Source organism: Rhea pennata, chromosome 8 (genome assembly GCF_028389875.1).
Source record: "Rhea pennata isolate bPtePen1 chromosome 8, bPtePen1.pri, whole genome shotgun sequence".
In the NCBI taxonomy this organism is placed as follows: domain Eukaryota; kingdom Metazoa; phylum Chordata; class Aves; order Rheiformes; family Rheidae; genus Rhea; species Rhea pennata.
Genome location: NC_084670.1, coordinates 2800534 through 2823262, shown reverse-complemented (window position 1 = coordinate 2823262; position 22729 = coordinate 2800534). Strand labels below are relative to the sequence as shown.

Here is a 22729-nt window from a genome sequence, read left to right as displayed (position 1 = left end):
TTCTTCCCTTTTTTTTTAAAACAAGATGGGATATCTTTCTAAAAGTAACCTGTACCTAGTCTGACGGTGCAGACTTGGTGCAGAAGTGGTTCGGTTCTCGGCCTCTGCGGTGACCTTCAAACAAAGCTATGCAAAGCGTTTTGGGCTTTAAAACGTCACTACTGTGAAATAGATGAACGCACTTGCTTCTCCTTCCCCGAAGCAGGGCGATAATGTAACTGAAGGAACGTGTGTCCCTGCGCAATGCTTGTGGCTGTCGTCCCGCTCCCTTTCCGGGTCCCACATCGGCGTTTGGGGCTGGCAACCGGCTTCTGCAGAAGCAGCGTGTGGTTCGTGATGTGGAAGAGATGTTTAGGGTATCAATATTTCTCACTAATGACCTGAGCGCCAGTTAAGGGACAGCCACTGAAATCTCCCATGTCCTTTTAACTGGTAACTTGTCTCCTTCGTGTACATACTGTCCGAAAAGAAATATGTCAGCATGCTGAAAAACCTTGATTTTTACTGCTAAGCATGACATTTCCTTAGCCGTAAAACACGATATGCTCACATGCTGTTGAATTTTATGTTGGTTGATTGAGTCCTGCGATGTAAGGCAGTGTGTTTCCAGAATGACTTTGCAGGAGCTGTGGCCGTTTTCTTGAATTTTTGTTGTGGACCACTTTTGAAATAACTTTCCTTAGAGAGAATCTTGAAAAACCTTGCCAAAATCGCCTGGAGATTGGACACCTCAAATGAGTGTTGATGTTTTTAAAGCAATGCATAGTGACAAGTATTTTCTAGCATCTTGATTAAATGATAAGAATATATTTTTGTTGTCCTCCAGAGGAAGGAGAAAAGCTTGAATCTGTAATCACATGGGTGAGCACAGAACCCAGATGCGATTCTAAAGTACTTTCTGGAGACAGAAGTCCCTGGTGAAAATTTCTAGAATAAGAATTTGTGGATGCACAGTATCATTAACTTGTGATATGGTGGGGAAATACATGATAGGTAAGTCTGACAGGCATGCTTTTGTTCCAGGTTCTCCTGACTCCGAAAAGGAATTTAAAAATAAAAATATCAACTCAACTCTTCAGTATGTAACCAAAACTTGCCTAGGAGCCCAGCTGCAGTAATCCCCTGGTGCAAGTCTGCTATGTCATCTGTGCCTACCAGCCTTATTGATACGCGTTTTGTATATGATCTTGCTAACATTAAAAATATCGTGGTTTTTGAGATGCAGCCAGAGACAAAACTTACTCTCGGAGCTTTACCTTCCCTCAGTCCTCCCTTAAAAGAAAAAAAAAAAAAAAAAAAAAAGGAAGACTTCAGAGCTATGGTGCTTTGAGAGGAAAGAAGCTTTAAAAAAAGCTCTGGGGAAGTGTGCAAATGAGCAAAATGGCTCTGGGAAAATTAGGGAAGCGCACTGATGGTGTGATGAAAGGTTGTCAGTGGAGACGGTGACAACTGAAGTGCATTACTCATGGGTACCGCTGTAATAGGAGCGGGTGTTACCATCCAACCTGTCTGCAAGCTGCAACTCTTTGGCTGCCTGCTGACTGCTTCAAAGAAAAAAAAAAAAAAAAAAAAAAAAGGCTAATGGCTATGTTGGGAGTTAAGGACTTGTTCCTCCTTCCTTAGTTTGGGAAGTGAACTACTATCTCTTAATATGTGCTGTGCCTGATCCGTGACTTTGCTTTTCTTTATGTGTTTAAAATATTTTAACTGGTTGCGTTAGAATGGTTGCATGGTTATCCTTTTGCTTATCCTTTTGTAATTCCTGCTTGCTTGCTTGCTTGCTTTTTGTACATTTGAATTTTTGTTTTTTAAAAAATTTGTGGCTTGGATCTTGAATCTTTCAGTATACAACAGCTATTCAGCTCTGGGCAGGTCTACGCCCGTGTTAAAAGGCAGGCAAGGCACTTACAGAAAAAACAATAAGCGATGTTTTGGTGCAAGACTTTCTTAGAAAAACAAAAAGCTGATTTAAGTTTTCAGGTTTTATTCTGCCACTCTCTATCAGCCAAGTGCATTGTTTTGCAAACAGATGAACGTGTCTGAGTTACGGTGTGTGCGTATGCCTGCGTGCATGGGCATGCAAGGGATAGGTGAGTTTGGAAGTAGGCATTATTTTTGCTGTTAGAATGACTATTTACTATTCTGAATTTTAGCAAGTTTTACACTTCCAGTGAAGCCCAACAAACTTGTTATCGTTTCGTCCAAATTATATTTTTTGATTTGACAGATTAAACTATTTGTTTTCCAATAGTTTTTCAGCTGATCAGTGTGTTGCTATTAGGTTCTTAGCACGGTGTACACATTGCAATCAATTTTCAGTGGAAAATCGCTTTTGGATTTTCTTGCTGTTGGTACTTTGGCTGTTTCGAGCGAGCTGTTCTCGGTGTGGTGGTGGCTGTTGGGAGCGTTCGCTTACCAGAGGCTGGTGCTCTCCGGGCGCTTGGTGCGGGTAGTCTAGCCGTGACACAACCTCTCCGCATACGAGAGTTTGTTAGTTTGGCCCTTGCGGAGTATTTCTGAATGTGCGCCCGGGGACGGCGTAGCCCACGTTGGTGATGGCCCTTTCCTCAGCAAATGGGAGCGCCCCCCCCTTTCTGCGGTTTCAGATAGGGAAACGAAGCAAGAACCGCGTGGACTGAAGTGTCTGGTTTAAGCAATGTTTAAGCACAGATGTTTTATTTGCCCGAACTCAGAGAGGAAATTTGTGGCCATGAGATTTAAATGCTTGCGTTTAGGAAATTTGGCTTAGGTATGTTTGAGACACTTCAGAAGGCTGCACTTTTCGAGGTCACGTTTAAACCACCGCAGAACACAGCTGGGCAAAAAGGAAGTTAACCTGAACGTGGAGAAGAGAGAGCGCTGCCCAGCAGCTCGTCACGGAGCAATTCAACAGCGTTGGGCGCCCAGCGTGGAGGAGGCCATTAGTAGTCCTCTGGTGTCTTAGCAATAAATCATTCTGCAAAACCAATTAGGGATAATTCTGCAAGTCATTTGAACAACATCCTATTAAAAACTCTGCTCCTAGGAGACCTGTAGTTGGGCTGCAGTAGTTGATGGGAACAACGGAGGCAAAGTCATTGGTGGTATCAGCGTGGGCCTCGTAATTCACGTAAGGAAGCGAGTCGCGACGACAGGTCCTGTTACTGACAGTCGGGCACGGCATCCGTCGGCTGGGGGAGCGAAGCACCCGGCTGCGTTTCCCAGAGCACGAGCGAACGTTGTGGCTCTGCTCGGGCCGCTGCTTCGGGATTTGCAGCCTGCTGGGAGGAGGGTGCCCGTTACGGATTAAAGCGGGCCTTTCCTTCAACTTTGTTAATGTGGAAGGTGATAATACAAAGAGACTGACCCAATTTTCATCTTTTTGTCTATCTTCTCTTTTTTTTCAGTTGGCAAAAAAAATTCGTGAGAAGTTTAACCGTTACTTGGATGTTGTGAATCGTAACAAGCAAGTGGTGGAAGCGTCGTACACTGCTCATCTGACGTCGCCGCTGACTGCGATCCAGGACTGCTGTACTATTCCCCCCTCTATGATGGAGTAAGCTCTAAATGCTGAAATTATTTATGCTGCCAGTTAATTTGTGGGTGGAAAAAAAAGATGTTTTTCTTTTGCACGAAAGCTTGAGTTTTCAGCTTTTCTTGGTAACATTGAAAAAGGGGGAAAACAGTATTCCAAGCGGTGCTCCTTATCCTGTCCTCATTCTTCTTTTATATTTCTATTAAGCTCATGTTTAATGAGGATCTCTAAACATGGACTAGGACTCAGCTGTGACGGATTGTGAATTAAAACAAAAGGGAAAAAGACTGTTCAGTCCTTAATTGTAGGGAATGGTCTTTAATACAGACTAAATCTGTTAGTATCTCAATGAACAGCTAGCATCTGAGGTATAATTTAGCCTGAATAAATCCTCTGAAGTGGTGGTGGGATTTTTTTTTTTTTTTTTTTTTAAGTGAAAGGCATCAGTCAATTCATCACATGGTAAAAATATTGCGTTACGATTTAATTATATTGTCATGTTACTGTATGGTGTACAGGGAGAGTTACAGAAGTTGGACACATTGCTTGGAACCTGAGTTTGTGCATTTGCAATTTGTTTTGTTTCTAAGTATAGAAGTTCTGAGTAGTCCAAATCTAGGCTATCAGTTTTGTTTAATTATGTTGTATTAAGCTGCGTAGTTATAGAAACTTTTTTTTCCCTACTTGTGACATAGAAGGTCTGATCTTTCCAACTACAGTATAATAATTTCTTTCAAACAATTAACATTTTAAACACTTATTTCCGTATGCACTGGAAAAGAGAAGTAATTTTCTTTTTGCTTATTGTAATATGGAAACCACGACTACAGTTTTTTTGTTTTCTCTGTCTGCCTTTCCCTTCTACTAAAATATTGCTTATGTGGATAATAGATTGCAGGACACACATTTAGCTTTGTAAGACAGCTCTGCTCTCAGTGATAGCATTCTTCCATCTTTCCGAAGTACTACGTTAACCTTAGTCCAGGTATGGACTAACGCGGTACGTGTGCCTGGTCGGCTGGATGCTCCCGCCTCCGCTGCCATTTTAATTGTCCTTCTCCCCTTCTGCCTCTCCTGCCTGTTGCTCTTGCTCTTGTTTTTCTTTCCTGTATGGCATCCGCAGGTCCCTTTTTCTGGGAAATTCCCCGTTTCTGTTAAAATTGTCAGGGGGAAAAAAGAGCTAATGTTGATATTTAAGGTCTGCTATTTGATACGCACATGCTGAAGAGGAAGGTGAAAAGGTTCACGCAGCAGGAGACATTTGCTACAAACTTTGGGTTTGAAAAGCCAGGAAGGGAGCTGCACTCCCTCCTGCTTAGCGTCAGCTACGTCCAAACCTTTACTAGTCTCTCTGCCCCTCCTGAAAATACAGATTAACTGTTAATGAAAAACTCAGAATGAGATAATCTTCTTTTTAAGCAGAAGCTTTACACTGAAGTTAGAAGAATTCTTGCTTCCATTTCTCCCTGTTGGACATTTCTGGACTTCATTACCTGGGGCAGGAACACGGCCAGGCAGAGAGTATTTGCAGGCAGGCATTTGAAACTACACAAGGTGTTTTTTTGTTTTTTTGTTTTTTTTTTGTCTGCCCAAAGAGAAGAAACAAGCTGAAGTTTTTGGACCGAAAATAATAAAGTTAGGAAATATAAATTGATGGTCTGATTTTTCTCAGAAGTGCTGGCCCTACAAGTAACTGTTGTTGATATTTGGAAAGTGGGACACATGCAAGTATTTGAATGTGGATTCAGGAATTACTTCAAAACCAGACACAGGTATCTCCTGGCCGGATATTGGGATCATATTTTGAAGACTACTGTTTTACCTGAACTCTTTGACCTTTGATTTTCGGACTAACTCGGTGCAGATGTGAAAAGGTCGGTGCTCGCGAGCAGGGAAGCCGACTCGGCTTCTGCTGGGAACAGTCTATCCCTGTGCGCGAGAAGATGTGCGTTAGCAGTAGGCACGCGTGTTGTGGTGTGTTAGGTTGCTGTGTTAGCGTCACAGCAACAAGAATTGCAGAGCTTCATTTGGTTAAAGTGTTAATTGCCTGGGTAGAGGCAAGATGACATTGGAAAAGACTCATTTGCTTGTGCTATTTGCAGGTTTTAGGAGATGGTCTGTTTTAGATTGTGACTTGAGAATTTGTGTGTCATGATGGACTCGTGTAGAAAATTTTGTTAATTTTTTTTTTAATGGGTTGGTATTTTTACTTAGTCTTTATTGTTAACAAAATTATTAGAGTTTGGCCTTGCCTTTGCCTGTGTTTAGCTTGAAAATCCGAGCATTGGCTCAAAGTCCGTTTGCAGTGTTGCTCAAGATAAACTGTGAGAAAACTGCACCCAGTGACTATAAATAAATGATGTGAAACAGGGCTTAAAAAAAACAGGACCTGGAATCTAAAATGAACTTCGCATTTAAATTACTCCTTTAGTTGAGTAGTGAGATATGACAAGGATAACAATATTTATTTTATTGCCATTATGTAGTGTTTGGTTTCACAACGAAGAGTCCAAATGACTAACTTGTGTAGTTATAGTGAGTGGTGAAGTTTTAAGCAAGCAGCTGCCTAAAGCTGTTGTTAACCTGTGTCCTAGCTCCAGACTTCTAGAGCAGTCTTATGATAAGTTTTATTGGAAAACTGCTTTATCTGACTTTGGATTTGCAAACCATGACCATGGCAACTACAGATTTCTTTATATTTTTTTCATTATTGATTCCTAGCATATTGCAATGAAATGAAAAGATTTTTGCCACCTATTCCCACCTTTCCAATGATCTAAATGCATCCAAGGGCTGTTCATACCTGGTAGCATCAGCAAACAGCCATGGTAGTCCGGAGCTTGCGCTATTTCTGTGGAATGGATGTAGAAGAAAATTGAAACTGTAGTTTAAGGAAGCTTAAAAGCTTCCATGCTGTAGTGCTAGATACATGCTAATTTTGAATTAAAATTAACCATTTGACTCTGCTCTCAGCTGATAAAATACACCAATATATAGTGACCTCTAACTAGCATATGTAGCATCAATCATATATTTTTCTCCTCACCAAGCTAATTTTGTACAATGAAACTAACTTGCTTTGCAAAGTAGTGAAACTAATCAGAATATGCAAAATCAGTCCGATGAGGCAGTGTAGTTGGTGACCATTGAGCAGTTTTGGCAAATGATGCTCCCATAGGCCTTAATTCAACGAACGATTATATGCTTATGCCCATCCTGCTTACCAAGGCATTTAAGCCTGTGCTCATGTAAACTGAAATTAAATCACATGCTTAAGTGTGTGTGTGTGTGTATTTTTTAATTACTGCTAAACAGAGGTGCACTGCTAAATTGGTGCAGCAGAGCAAGGCTGTGTGTTTTGCTTTTGTTTTTTCTGTTCTTTGCATCTGATATAGCTGTTTGCATTTTCAGTTCTCCTTAATCAAGGCTTGGAAACGGAAAAAGCACAATGACAATGGAGGAAGGGACAGTGTTTGAATAGAGCAGCCAGAGAGTTTAGCTTTCGGAAGCAGATGGAGCTAAAATCTGATGTCTGTGCAAACATCCAGGCTGTGTTTGTGCCTGTGAGGTCAGCTAGAGCCTTGTCCCTGCTCCCAAAGCTGTATGGTGTGTCAAGAAAGCACCTATGGCCGTGGCGAGGAGACAGCCCATGCCACCATCCTTCCAGCTGACCAGAGTCCGTACAGATAAAGTGCTCTGGGCACTTAGCAAAACAGGTAGGTGAGCTGATGGGAGATAAGGAAAATGGATGGCAAAAGTGGCATACCTCTTCTAATCCTTGGAGAAATCCCTGCTGGAAAAACAAGGCTTCTGTTTCCATGCTAACAGAGGCTGACGAAGAAGCCATGAAAAACAGATTTCATGCAAACACCAGACGTGCGCTATCAAGTGTTCCTTTGCAAAACTATGTTTAAATGAATTACCTTCCTCCTTTAGGGAGTAATACTTCTGTGTGCAAGATGATATCTCCTGTTTATCATGCCCGAGGTGCTTCCTTCTCTGGTAAGTTTTTAGGAACACCAGGAATTGGAAGAGCCTAATTGGGGCTGGTACACTTTGCCTTCAGATGGCTCTGCTGTTGCTAATAAACTCTGTCCTCCAGTGCCTACGGAGGAGCTTGCATGCAAGTTGTTAGGTATTTTTCCTCCTGATTGCTCTGAAGCAGTGTATCAGGGTGAGGCCCCCCAAGGAGGGCACGCAGGAGACTATTGCAGGCTGTCAGCAAAAGAGTAGAAATTAGTGTTTGTTTATCAAAAGCACTGAGCACCTGCAGCTTCTCCACAGCGCCAGGGGGATCTTGCAGGGTACTTGCTGAATGTGAAAAGTGTCTAAATAGGGATTTAAGAAACGTGTTTTGGGGAAACAGGGTTGGAAGCGTTAGCTTTTCATGTAGTTGTAATTTTAAAGTCTGAGCTGACTGACCGACTGACTTCTGAATTACAACCCAAACAGTTTTCTGTATTAAAAGAAAACCTGCTGTTCAACAGGATGGCAAAATTCAGAGCAAACAGATGATTAATGTTGAATATTTGCCGAAGGAAAACCAAAAGGCCAGAGCGAGCGTGAGGATGTGTGTGTTGTCTGGGCATTCACCCTCTAGCAGGTACACCAAGGGCCTCTTTCACAAGTTGCTTTACGTGATTCTGGTTTTACTGGGTCAGTTAAAGTTACCTTCACGTGTTAAGTGCATGTGGAGGTGCAATTTGCTGCATGAGTGTCCCGTACTGAGTTGGGGCTGCTGCAGTGGCTTTTGCGGCACAAAATGGCCCTGCAGAGCTGCAGAAAAATATGTTTCACTGTTTGGTTTTTGTAGAAGTTTGTCACAACTTTCCAAAAGATAGGTGTTTCAGAGTGCGTTATTGCTGGTTTCAGGCTCTTGCCTCTACTGCTAGCGAGTATGTTTTGAGGCTACTTGAAATCCAGTTTTGCTCTTTAGTTAACAGTGCCAGTTAGAGGTTAAGAAATGCTTTTATCTAAATTTGCCAAAAGAGATGGAATGAAGAAATATTTGTTAGTCTAACATACTACTTGACAATTTTGTGTTAGAAACATTAGTACAGCTATTTACCCAAGTGAGTTTACAAACCTATTTTTGAAAATCATTTACTCCCTGACTCTGATACTGCCTTCAGAAGTAGTCCGGTTTTTTTCTTCTTTTTAAGCAGATGGTTAAATATTTGCTAATGCTGTTCAGTTTTATCGCAGCTCTCTCTCTGTTGATCCTTCCTCTCGGGGGCAGTTAAGTGGGAGATAACAGCAGTCCCATTCAGTTCCTTGGGCTGCTCCGGTATCTGAAGAGCTGCGCTTGCAAGGGAGAAATGGGTGGGCCAAAGGAAATGAAATTTAAGATGTGCTTGCTTGCGCGTGCAGAATAGCAGCAGCGCAGAGGGGCTTCTGGAGGAGGACGGGTGCGGGCACAGCGCTAGCTCGGCGCTCCGCCGCTTTGCTCCCGAGCCGCAGCGGGGATCTCGCCGGCGGCTCCTCGGCGTCCCGCGTCTGCCTTGCAAACGGGCCCGCGCCCCTCGTGGGGAAAGGGCTGCCGGGAGGACTACCCAGCTGCAGGCTCGCTTCCCCTGCTTGCTTTCTTTACATCCAAGAGGGATTAAAGGTTGACTTTTTCAAGCAGTGGTAGAGTAATTGGAACAACTTATTTGCTTTACTATAAGAAACTGGTTGGCTGAATCATCTGCAGCTTCTTCTTGAATTTATTTTTAAAAACATTCATACACTCATTGTCTTTCCAGCATTTCTTAAATATTTGGCTTCTATGTACCTAAGTATTTATAAATAAAACCTGTGGTCAAGAACACACCCTGAGTTGAGAATTTTAAAGGAAATGCTAAATTTTCAGTGTACTTATGTAATTTCATTTGCATATATAAATCATCTTAAAATCTGTATAAATAGAAAGTGAGGGGAAAGAAACATGTCTTAAAACAATGAGAACCCCTCAGTAGGTACTCAAGTGTCATTTTTAGACACCATGCCCTTATATTTTTCTAAACTGAAACTGTACAGAAGTTGATTTACTCTGTAAATTCAGGCCGAACGAAATCCAATTGGAGCTCGCTTGAACACTGTTTTGATGTAAGATTCAAAGCTTCTGCAAATTTTTTTTTTATCTTCTGCATTTGCTGATCTCCTGCTTGTAAATCCTGTTGAAGGAGAATAAAAATGAGTGCAGCCTGATGGGAATTAAATGTCTGAAGTTCAAAGCAGTTTGCACATCAGAGCAAACGTCAATCAAGTGAACATCTTGCAAGCTAGGCAGGGAGTGCATTTCTCCATGGGGAAGAGATCAAAGTGGGAGTCACAGCTCTGTTTTCTCCCTCGGGATGCAGTTTCGATCAGTTGTTCATTAAAGTGAATCCAGAAGGAGAGGGTTTCTTTTGAGAGAGAGAGAAAGGGAGAAGGGGGATGGGAGTGAATGTTACTTTTCTTAAAACTGAATTTCAACCAGTGCTTTTTGTTGCTGCTTAAATAAATAAAAAAAGCTTAATAACATCCAAAAATAAAGTTTTCTTATTTTCTGGTAAGGATTTTGGAGGACTTCCCTGAGTCTTGTTTGTGGTACTATCATCTAGAACCTTTTTGGCCAAATTCAAGGGAGGTCCTCGGCCATCACTTCTATTCGGTTTGCCAACATTGTAGTCTCAGCTGGCAAAGGTGGAAGGTGCAATCAAAAACCAGGTCTCCGCTGTACACAGCAGGAGAAGTGGTCAACGTTTGTATGCAAATCTTAATTTTGTTTTATAACTTCCAACGTAAGTGATGTGAATTTTTTTTTTTACAGTTTATTACTTCTATAGAAAATGTTTAATGTATAAAAACATATCACAGGACATGCAAAAATCTTACAACCAAGAAAGCAAATGTTTACTGTAAACTCTTGATTGGAGTGTCTAGACTTTAATTTTAAACATTGCTTTAATGGTGAAGATTGCTAAAATGCCTTCTTAATTGGAATGTCTTAAAGAAATCCAAAACCAATGAATAAAAAAGTTCTCCAGTGTAATTAAAATTATCACAAATACTGAAATGTTACTGCCTATGTCAAATATCCTCTCTCGGTTTTTGGAGCATCTACATTTGCAGTAGGATTTTGTTTGTCTTCAGCGTCGTTCTGTCGCAGAACCAGTTACACTTTTACTAATACATCCCATTGCAAGATGCAGAGAAGTCAGGGTTAAGGCAAACTACGTCTGAAAAGAGACCTAGGGTAGACTTCCAGCAAAACTCGCACTGGGGCATGCCTTACTCTAGGACAACAGACCTTTCTGAGGGCTGACGTTTAACTTCTGGGATTTAAAAAACTGTTCTTCTGCGTATTTTATTTGCATCAGTTGTTTTTCCACAAGCTGTATTTTGCTTTGACTACTTGTGCGCTGCAACAGCAGAAAGGAGGTGTGGGCTGTGCTGCCAGAAGTGCAGGCTGCAGGGAGTTTCTTGCTTTCTTGCTCCAGCTCTGCTAGACCTGGCGTTCATCTGCTGGAAATCTGATGTTCGTACCCTGTGCTGTCACGGCTGGGAGTCTTGAAATTCAGTTTGACAGCCTTAAGTATGCTAAGAGGTAATGTAGTGCTACACTCAGCATTTTTAATCAAGATAAGTATTACTTCTCCAGCTGGTAATTTAAAGCTGGTGGTTCGGCCGCGCAGTAGCTATAGGCAAGGTGCCTGTGTCACTTGGAGCAAGCACGGGAGGAGACTTTGGGCATACAAATAAAACTGGAGCAGGGGAAGATTCCAGATGGTTTTGGATTAAAACCCAGCATTTACTCATGGTGTTCAGAGAAATGTGCAATCCTTGTTGCTAGCCAGTTATCCTGTTGCCGCTGCTAATAGATTTTGATGGGAGCACCGGGGTAACTAGCTAACATCCTGAAAAGTCATTTTCCTTCCCTAAGAGCTCGTTCTTCAGTTTTTCTTGAAAATACTTCTTCAGCACTGCCACGTTTAATTTGCAGTATTATCTCTTCTCCAGCTGCTTTCACCCAAAGACAAACATGCTCCTTGTGAAACCCATCCGTTACCTATTTATTTTAGACTTGAGATTTTGGTTTTGTCCGGCCAAGACGGCGCGCGGTTGTGCAGTGAGGAGCCCGCGGCGCGTTCGGGCGCCGTAGGTGCCTCCCCGCTCCCCGTGCGGCCGCGTCCCCGGGGCTGAGCAGCCTCCGCGCCGTCCCTCTCGCAGGTCTGCTTTGGGCCTTCGTGGTGCAAAAACCTCTTGCTCTGGGTGGACGTTACCTACGGTAGAAGGTTTGCAATTTTGAAAAATACCTTTATAAATAAATACTAGAAAAGATGAGCTCCATTTAAATGGCATCTATTCCAAATAACGCTTAGAACGTGCGGAAGGCAGTTAGTTATTTCCATGTAAGCATGAGTCATTGTGATATTTCTACACGGCAGTGAAGATATTAAAATGTAAGCCGTTAACATTGCATTTATTTCTTGCATCGTCAAAAATTAAATTTGGTTGTAGTACCTTCCAGTACGGCCTCTGCTCTGAGCTCTGACTGCGTGAGACTAGATGCCGGAATCGTGGTATTTAGTCTGATTTGAGCCCAAAGCAGAAACAGCCTGGCGTGGGTTTTCTATGCTTTCGCATAGAAGGCTGTTATTTTAATAGTTCTTAATTGACAGAATCATTAAGGAATTCAGTACTAAGTTCTCAGGAAAGGCCTTAAACAGGGTCGCGTCAACATGAACCACGAGCAAAACGCGCCGTCGTGGCCTGTCCAGCAGCCGTGCGCCATGCGTCGAGGGCCGGTGCTCATCGCCGTGGCGTTTGGGAGCTTTGGCTTTCGGAACGTGCTTTACCCTTTCAGGAAAGGAAAGAAAAGAAGGCAGAAAGCCCCTGTTTCCCCGGAGAGCCTCGGGCGTGAAGCGAGCTGTGGCGCCGGGGCCGGCGGCAGGTTTTTTTTCCCCTCCTCTGGGGAACGCGCAGCGTTTGATCCGCCTCCCTTCAGCCTGAAGATCTCCAAACGTCCTTTGGAGGGATCGTTACCCTACGCTGCTGATCTTAAGCCTGCTAACGAGTATATTTCTTTCCCGTAGTTCCTCTTCACAGATCTTTTCCGAGTTGCGGGAGGCCTGACGTCGCGTGCATGGACCACGTCAAGCCGAAGACGGGCCTTAGGAGTGTCTTCTCCTTCTTCCTGAGCACTGCGTTTTTGCAATTCCTTGCAACTTTCTGGGTTTCGGTTTCTTAGTAAAATCTTCAACCAGGAGAGCAGCGCTTTTTTTGCGTACTTGGAATATGCAGAAAAAATGTGATGGCAGAGCTGACGTTTGGGTGCAGTTGACAGTAAGCACCAGAACAAAACCTTTAGCACGTGTATAATTACACGTGCTTGGAGCTAAAATGAGCACATTAGAGTGACACTGGGTGAGCCCAGTGTAAACTCAAGCGAGTTATGGATGTGCCATTAATATTTAATAGGTTGGCCAGTATCTGTTGATGTAGCTGTAATTTGCTACTTTATACTTGACAGTATTGAACAAACCTCCGTTCTGCCCAATTTATCTCCAGGACTTGCTTCCTGTCAACTTTTATGCAAGAGAGACATAAGGTGGTCCTTCCAGAATGTGGTTTTATGCAGATTTTTCATGCAGGAGTCTATTGTGATTTCTCAGAAATAGGTTAATGGTAGAAGAATTCTTTGATATGAAGTAAACAGTTTTTGAAGTCCCAGAGTAATCAGAGTGGGATCAAATGTTATCAAATGTTAAAAATGTCACCAAACTGCTCAAGATCACTAAAATTTTAGGAAATAAAATTATCTTATGTAAATGATACAGAATTACATTTCTTAAGTTCTTGAAAACTTCAAATGCGTAACCGTTTAAAACCCTTTCTTTTCTTAAATCTCGTTAAGACATTGGTTTAATTATATTTTATCATCATGACAATTATACGCTCAAATACTTGCATTAGAACCAGGAGCATATTTAAACTTTTACCTACTAAAAATGTAGTGAACTTCACACTATAAATTTTGTTAACCAAACGGAAACATAAATCCTACAGAAAATAGGTTTGCAATTGCTCTAACTTTTTAGACTTTTTCCTTTTTAAAGACATAAAAAGGAAATCCTCTTCATGCACAGTACTTGGAATAAATTAAAAAAAAAAGGGGGGGAAATATGAGTGCTGGTGAAAGGGTCTCACCATCAAGAAAAAGTTTGCTTCAGCATCAGGAACGAACACTCCTCCTGTCATGCTTATCTGCTGGACAGGTTTCCCCAGCTTGAACCTCTTCTGTTTAAATTGACGTTAAGCCACATACTCTCCTGTGTTTGTACCGCTCAGTGAATATTACAGGGAAGAAATGCAACATAGATTAGAGAGCAGATGCAGTCCACACCTGATGAGATTTTTTCTGTCCTAGTTTTACCTGGGCCCTTAAACTACGTATAATGTTTGGGTTTCCAACCAAATAATTACTTTTCATTGAGCCTTCAAAAAGATTTGCTTCCGTGTCAAATACTGTATCTCCCTAATAGATAATACTCGCTTGTTTTGCTAATCTTGTTGTTTGTCCTTTCAGATTTGATGGGAATTTTAACACCAATGTTTCTAGAACTATTAGCTGTGATAGACTCTCTACCACTGTTAACAGCAGAGCCTTCAATCCTGGACGTGATTTAAATTCTGGTAAGTAGTATAATTTTGGGTTTTCTTCAGTTTGTTGTAGGTTTTTTTTTTTTTTTTCCATTAGACTTTAATATTTCCTTGGCATAGAGAATTAATATTGATTGCCATAGCAACAAGCTTTTATTCCTTCTTGAAACTGTCACATTCCTCTTAATTTGAGATTTCATGATTGAAAGATGATACCTAAAGTAATGCCCTTAGTTTAAATACTTTATAAAAATGTCAGGAAGATTTATTCCAGCCTACCGTGGATAATTTTGTTATGGTTTTTGCACACACACACCCCCCTCGCCCCCAAGATCTTTCCTTCCTAGGCTGTCTGCATTGGCATCAGTAGTGTCAGCTACTGATGGTGCCAAGCAAAAACTTTCTCTGATCATCTTAGCTGAGTTCAGCTAATGGGAGGCTGTTTTCAGCGATATGGAAAAACTACAAAATAAAAGGACATCCTGAAATATTTCCTTTCTTTGTCTTCAGAGGGCGTTTCTGTCTTGACAGTTGACCCATTTGCTTGACACACTTAAAAAGCTGGAAATATGCTTAGAACCAAAGGCATGTGACTTATCCTGAAGAATTCAGCTTTTGGTCTTCCACTGCTGCAAGATTTTCTATTTTTACATCTGGTGAACTTGAATTAAAATAGGGATTTTAATTTTTTGGTCATGATTTTTCCCAGCTGTTTTATCTTGCATTTTAACTTTTTATGGTGACTTAGTGCTATAAATTATAAATCACTATGGGTTTTGGCTATGGATCTCATTTAGCACAGGTTTTGGGATGTTTTTGAGTAGTGATACTGTATCTCTTCTTATTAGCTTGGCATCATCTCTAGATAATTACACTCTTAATGAAATAAAATCCACCCACCCAAAGTAGAACAAAACAAGCAGCCCCCACGAGTCCCTTTGCATCCATCTGTTGTACAGCATATCTTGAATGCAGGTGTTGGCCAGACAAAATTTTTTAAATTTTGAATTCATAATTTTTGAAAGCTAGTTTTTAGACACCACTATAGTAACAAAGCACTGAATGGATCTCTGACTTAGTGTTTTTATAAGCAGACTTTTTCTTCTCTACTATGGAAGATGCATGTAAAAGAATATATTAAAAGAAGCTATCCTTCTTGAAAAGTGGAAAGCAAATAGCCTAAGCCAAACATTTAAGGAAACTTAAACGTTAAACCCTTTTATTTGGAACAAAAATTTGTATAAAACCTAAAGTGAATGTATGTTCAGGATTTTAATTGTCCTGACTCTCCACTGAGACCTGTGTCCCTCCTCTTCTGCCAGCTGGAACACCACCTTATCGAAGGAATATCTTTGCAGAAGTTGTATTGGCAGTAAAGGGCAGAGGAAGGGAAGAGGGAGATGGACTGATGGTAAAGAATAGGGAAATGCTTGTGTATTTGTTGACTGTGAACTCTCTGGCTTTCCTGCTAGCAGCTCTCAAATGCATCCTTCGGTGGGATCTTTTTTAGTGGTGAGAGAGTACTTGTAAGAGAAATGGATTGGAAGGACTGGACTGATGCAGAAAATGGTGTAAAAATAGGTTTCTTTGAGAAACAAAATAAGATATGGGGTGCACACCTAGTGAAGTTAGGAGTTAAGGGAAGTTGTGGAGAATACTTCATCTCTTTCTGCAAAGGCGTGTGAAAGCCTGCTAGATTCTGGAGCTGATACTTCTGCACCAGGCCCCACTGGGTATTAAGACGGTGTGATGAAACCTTGGTGGGCTGTAGTCCGAGGAGCCCTTGTTTTATGGGCAGGCTTCAGCTGCTTTTTCCCGAACTGAACTGTATCTGAGGGTGCTGGCACGTTGCCCTAGGGTGAGATGCTGGTATTGGGCTGGATGTTGGGTACTGCTGCGGCAGTGTCCCTGTGTCGCCGCACAGGCCATCAGACCCAGGGGCGCGTTGGACACGGGGAGGTTCGGGGGCAGGAGGCTGGGTGTTTGTTTTACGGGTGGGGAGTGTTGTGTTAATGGTTATCTGTAGCTCTTGCGTATGTAGTCAGGGACCACAGGCCATTATGCCAAAAAAGCAGTCCCTGCCCAAAAGAAATTACAGTCTAAGACAATAGTTGGCTGTAGAGGGGCGGGGGAACATAGCAAAACAATTTTGGCCAGAAAGACAGAGTGATCTCAGGGCCCCAACACCCACCCTAGCAGCTGGGAAGCTTTTGGAGAGCTTTGGAATGGTGTTTGAAAGCACTTACTGCAGCTCACCTATCTCCTGAAACTCTCACTTTTTAATTTCCTGGCTCATTCTGCACTGACCTAGATTCATGATAATCCTTTACCAGAGAGGATACACTTAAGACAGAGGATTTTGTCCACTTAGGAGCTATTTCCAAGTAAATCTGTGTGTGTGTGTGTGTTACTCTAAACTGCCTTTGAAAGTGGGATAAAGATCAAAAAAGAAAGAAGTTTCTCTTATCTGTCTCTTTTAGGAATATCTCTTGCACCTTGAATTCTGACCTTACTTTAGTCTGAATTATTTTTCTGCTATAAAATGCCTCCCGAGGATTGCTGGTACTTTGGAGGGGGGGGGGGGGTTGATTTTCTTTTTTCCTTTGTTGCTCAGTTAGAATTCCAGGTGGGATGGCAACCCACGTGTTCGCCAAAATGATGTCTGCAGGCTTTTCCCCTAGATAAAGAATGTTGCAGGAGGACCCTCAGTTTTTTGAGAAAGGCTGTGAAAGCCCTCGACTCCTCCAGCACAGATGCAGGAGCTCCAAACCACCTCTCTAGTTTAAGTCTACTGGCCTATCTGTCAAGCAGGTTGTCTTACCAAAGAAGTTGAAGCAAGTTTGCTGGTGGTACCAAGCTGGGAGGAGTGGCTGATACAGCTGAGGGCTGTGCTGCCATTCAGAGAGACGTGGACAGGCTGGAGAGCTGGGCGGAGAGGAACCTCCTGAGGTTCAACACGGGCAAGTGCAGGGTCCTGCACCTAGGGAGGAATAACCCTAGGCACCAGGACAAGCTGGGGGCTGACCTGCTGGAGAGCAGCTCTGCAGAGCAGGACGTGGGAGTGCTGGTGGACGACAAGTTGCCCATGAGCCAGCAATGTGCCCTTGTGGCCAGGAAGGCCAATGGTCTCCTGGGGTGCATTAGGAAGAGTGTTGCCAGCAGGTCGAGGGAGGTGATCCTGCCCCTCTCCTCAGCCCTGGGGAGGCCTCATCTCGAGTACTGTGTCCAGTTCTGGGCTCCCCAGAACAAGAGAGACATGGAGCTACTGGAGAGAGTCCAGTGTGGGGCTACGAGGATGATCCGAGGGCTGGAGCACCTGCCCTGTGAGGACCGGCTGCGAGAGCTGGGCCTCTTCAGCCTGGGGAAGAGAAGACTGCGGGGGGGGGGGGGATCTGATCAATGTGTACAAGTACCTGAAGGGAGGGTGTCAAGGGGACGGGGACAAACTCTTCTTAGTTGTCCCGTGTGACAGGACAAGAGGCAATGGGCACAAATTGAAGCACAGGAAGTTCTGCCTGAACGTGAGGGGGAATTTCTTCCCCATGAGAGTGACGGAGCACTGGACCAGGTTGTCCAGAGAGGCTGTGGAGTCTCCTTCTCTGGAGATGTTCAAACTCACCTGGACGTGATCCTGAGCAATGTGCTCTGGGTGACCCTGCTTGAGCGGGAGGGTTGGACTAGATGATCTCCGGAGGTCCCTTCCAACCTCGACCATTCAGTGGTTCTCAAACCATCAAAAATACTTTGTTTTTTTTTTTCTTAGTATTTGTTTTTGGGTTTGGGGTTGTTTTGTCCTAACAAGATTTCACTTTGTGTTAGCTTGAATTTTTATTTGGATTACTCTTAACCATTACTGCAAGACAGATGAGGTAAGGGTTTAATCTTCAGATGAAATCATAGGCTTCAATTAGTTTTAAAAAAATTCCTTACTGGCACAAACTGTCCTTCATTTATTAGAATAAAAAAAAAAAAAAAAAGCTTACGCGGAGCCAGGACATTATGTTAACAGATTCCTTCTTTTATTCTTTTGAACAAAATAAGGAACCAGTAAATCTTTCTTCTTGTCCTCCCAAATGCCTGTTCCAAATCAGGCAGCCTTAGTAAAATGACCTTCCTCTGGTATATATGGAGCTGGGATAAATCTCCTGACAGGTTTTGTCTGTGCCTTAGTCACCTGGTTTTCAGGTGAGTTAAAATATGGGGGGAAAGAGGTTGTGTCTCCCTGCCACACACACACACACACACACACATACACACACACGCACCCCTTCTGCTCAACTCCGTTTAAGTGAGGAAAATGGATTCGCTCCTTAAGTGAAAGGTTTTGAAATTTCTTTGCCGTTCAGGGTGAAAAGACCTACCAAGGAGTAAGCTAGAGTTTGTTCTGGCTGATCTCATCCGTAGAATTTTAATTGGGTTCCAGTTGCAGAGTCTTTTATTTCTAGTGAAAGTGAGCCAGAATAGAGTTTGCCTCGGAAAATCCTGGATCAGTTTTGTAGGTCTGGAGAGCTGAACAGAGAAAGTCTTGGCTTGTAAACAAACACGTTTGCTTTCTGCTGTCGTTACTGGGGGAACACTAAAGGATCTCCATGATGATTTTTTTTTTTAATGGAGATTCTTCTTAGAGATGAGCTGCAGTATGCATTATGCACAAAATTCAACTATTCTTTTTCTAGGATGAGAACTGTGAGATCGGCAGTTCTATAAATGCAATGCTCAAGAAGACTGAAAAAAAACCCTCTTATAATGAGCAATTATGTTCAGTAGTTCCCTTTTTTTTTTACTGTTTGTGCAGTTCTTTGAAGATTAATTAGTTAATGATTTGACTATGCTTTGAAGATGTAAAGTGGTATCTAGAAGTGCTAAGTGTTATCATATCACATTCCCTTTGAAGTTTTATAAACTCTGTCACATAGGGCTATCTTTGTAAGAGTCCTTTTTGCCTCGTTAGATATTTATAATTAGAGAGATGGATCACTTCCAGTACTCTCATGCTAACACTTTCCAACTTTTTCTGTCTGCAGCAGAATCCAGGGTCAGGCGCCGCCGCTTTGGGTGCAGAGGGGACAGAGGGTCCCGAGTTCCTGGGCAACGGCAGCTAGTGGGGATAGTTGCAACTGGACATTTATATCCCCAATTTGTGCCTGGAATTAGTGGATACCACTAAAGTTTTACCCTTGTAAGATTTCCTCCAAATAGTGTGATGTCAAGTCTGGTTCTTTATTTAGTGATAATTTTAGAAAAGCAGAATCATTACATGTGCTCAGTAATACAAGATATTTTGTACTATGTGTTAAAATAGAGGGAGAGGTAGCTTATTTTCCTTTGCAAATATGACTCAGACCTGACCAGAAAATGAAAGAAAGAAAACACTGTCTGAGTTAAAATGGGCACCGCAGATCTTGGTCAAGCATGTGGAAGCCTGGAAAGTAAATGATAGTGAAATGTCGTGCTCACATTGCTGCTAGTGCGCAGGTTTAGCCTCCAGTGAAGCACAGGCAGGCGATCGCCTTGCAGCATGTTTTGTTGGGCTCTTGCGGTTTTATAACCTGTCCCAAGACTGGCTTTGCTGGAAGGATGAGGTGATAATATCGTGCGGGTAAGCAACTGCAAGAGTGTAAGGTTTGGGGTGAGCAAGGAGAGTCTAAGAAGTATCTGCAGGGTTTGCAGGCAGGGGACCAGAAGGTAGGAGATACCTGCAGGGAGCTCTTGCAGCTTTAGTAGATGCAAAATGAAAAACGAGAGTGCACCTGAAGAGTGTTTAAAAAAAAAAAAAAGTGTGTATGTGTGTACGTATGTGTATATTTTTGTCTGCTTATCTGAGGTTGTGTGTTGTGGTCATTAAAAGGCAGAATTTCAGTAAAATTGAGAGTCTCTGGCAAGTGCAGGACTGAACATACTGGCTGAAGGAAATGCATGAGCTGAGCTTTCAGGAAGGGAGAAGCAGCGCGTGCGGCAAGTAGCTCGTCTGAGGTGCGAGAATGATTGTTTTCTTGGGAAAACGAGCACTTATTTGCCCATGAGAGGATCTCCATTTAAAAAACGCAAATTGTGGCTGCATGGGAAGGAGAAGTCTAGCTCTGATATAGCAGTGATAAACACTTGCTTTACTGTAATACTTTTGGTAAAAATTCAACTGGACGTGTTATTTCCTCCAGGCTTTAATGGAGTGATCAAATATCTGATTTGAAGAAGTCAAAGATACTTATCCAAACCATGTAACCCATAATAAAAACTTAAATACCAGACATTTGGCCTTTTATACAAAACAGAAAAGAGCAGCACTGCTTTCAAAGCCATTTGTGCTATTGAAATTACCCCCAAAACTATGAAATCACAGGGCACAGACATTAAAAAGAGAAATTCCCCATACCAACATTTCTGTGTTTGCACAGCACAGAAGTGGCGTTGCTAAACTGGTATTGTGTCAGGTGTAAAAACAAAACAGAAGTCCCACAGTCAAACCAGCGTATTCCACAAAGAACTGAGGACTTGGAGAAACTGAGGGGGAATTTCAGTGAAACTACCAATATCCACAAATTTGGCCGACCTTTGGTTGCAGGATTGTGGGTGCCACCTTTGAATATGAGAAAATTTGGGAGGACCTAGATGATTTTTGCTCCCAAGAGCAGCACCGCAATGATTTCACCTGTGTGTAGGAGCAGGGGGAAAAACTCTGCTGTATTTTCAGTGTCAGTCTGAAGGGAAATGCAGAAAGTGTGTGCTCGGTAAAAGGTGAAGTGCTGCAGATTAGCGCTCCCCTCTGCCAGCAGCCCCATAATCGGGGAACGGGATAGTAGCGCTGGCAGGAAAATGTTCCCTGCACGTAGGGATGATGGTTGGGCCCGAGTGGGATATGATCCTGTTTCCCGGGCTGGCGGCTTGCTCCTCCGATGTCCCCTGCTGCCTGGTGGCCGGGGGATTTTTCTCTTTTTTTGAAGAGTTGCGTATTTTACTGGATATGAAGCACGTTTTAAGGAGAGCGAGTCCGGTCTGTACAGCAGAGGAGGGTTTACAGTCTGTCCCCGGCAGCGTTATTCCGTGCTCCGCTCCTGGCTAGCTCCTGGGTGTGTCGTTTACTTCCCTTGCTCTTTGCTTTTTGTCTGTACCGTGAGTTACTAATATTCGCCTGCTGCAGAGGAGTTTCTGGGAGATGTGGAGGAACATTGCTCAGTACAGCTGTCACCATTCTGCCTGGATTTCATAATTATTTTGAAAACTGGAGCTTGAAGATGATGCCCAGTCAAGGTGGCTAGAATCACAACGAAGCCGTGAGCTGCTGCGTAACCCTGTGTGTTTTTGCTGATCAGCGCTTGTTTCTCCTAATGAGCAACACGTGAGGAGCCCACAGCCCTGTTGCTCATTACCCCTGTGCTCTGATTAACCTGGGGAAATTTCTGAGTCGGGAGAGCAGGACTGTACCTGTCCATCCTTCATGCAAATAGGAGAGTGCAGTGGACAGCGAAGTAGAAAGTATTTGACTTGGCTTTCCCCCTTCCGACCCTTTCTGCGCAGTGAGGTATGGTTGGACCCATGTTTGTGCCTGAAGCTATTTTTGCTAAATATTCATGCAAGCATTTTTAATCAGCTACAAGAATAGGTGATGTTAATAAACTGAGTTAGAGCCGTAAACAGCAAATCTGTTTAGTATTTTGGGTTTATTTGAGTGTAAAGAATATACTTTCAACATTATAAACTTAATTTGCTTTCTGAAAACTCCATGTGGATGATGCATGCATCACTATACATGCATGTGTGTGTGCATTATATTGCTGTCTCCATCGCTTGCTTCCTTGCTCCCACCTTGGCTTCTTGCACTCACATTTACAGTGAAATGTTATGCAAATATTGGAGAGGTAATTTTGGTTGGACGACTCTCTTGTGGGCTGGAACACGGAAGTCCATTTCAAATGGTACCTTTTTGCCTTTGCCTGACCTTTCTGGGTAAAGCTGCCTTGGCAGAATACCTGAAAGAACAGCTTAGCAGTTGTGGCAGAGTCTGGGTAGAAGTAAACAGAAAAAGCCGTTTCAAGCGATTGACAGAGAAGCCTGTATCATGAGAGTTCAGGTTTTCTTGGCCAGGAAACATATGTTGTCTTTTATTTAAAAAAAAATAAATAAATTTTTGAACTATTGCTAAAAGCAAGATGCAGTTCAGCAATATGGAAATCAGATATCTAACAGGCAACATTCACAGTGAGGACTTCTTTTCGGAGTTGAAACTACGTATTAGGGCTATTTAAAATATCTAACTCCCATGGTTTTCTGTCATCCCACAGTTAAGGCTTTGGTTTTGTTTTTAGAAACAACCTATAAAATTCCCAAATGTCTAATAGGTTGCTGTGCTACAACATACTGTAGGAGCATATGGAGAAAAGAAAGCGGATGCATACGGTTTCCCTGATCCTACTGCCTTGCTATGCATCTGCTCCTGGCCCCTGGGAGGCAGAGGCTTGTGCCAGGTGGATCCGCTGTGGTCTTGCAGCGCTGACGTGCAGGTGGTCTCAGAGAAAGCTTGCAAAAGTGCAAGGTGATATACCACTGTACAAATGACTGTTGGCCATCAGCTGTTTAAGTTGCTTAAATGTT

The 22729-nt window shown here is 42.7% G+C and overlaps 1 protein-coding gene across 2 annotated transcripts in view; it reads left to right on the top strand.

The window, feature by feature from the left end:
- The window catches only part of CACHD1 (cache domain containing 1), a 106178-nt gene that overhangs the window by 46420 nt on the left and 37029 nt on the right, over positions 1-22729 (top strand). For both annotated transcript variants that reach the window (XM_062581606.1, XM_062581607.1), the window contains exons 3-4: positions 3387-3535; positions 14067-14173. In XM_062581606.1, the coding sequence (XP_062437590.1) occupies positions 3387-3535; positions 14067-14173 (256 nt within the window). The remainder of the gene's footprint in view (positions 1-3386; positions 3536-14066; positions 14174-22729) is intronic.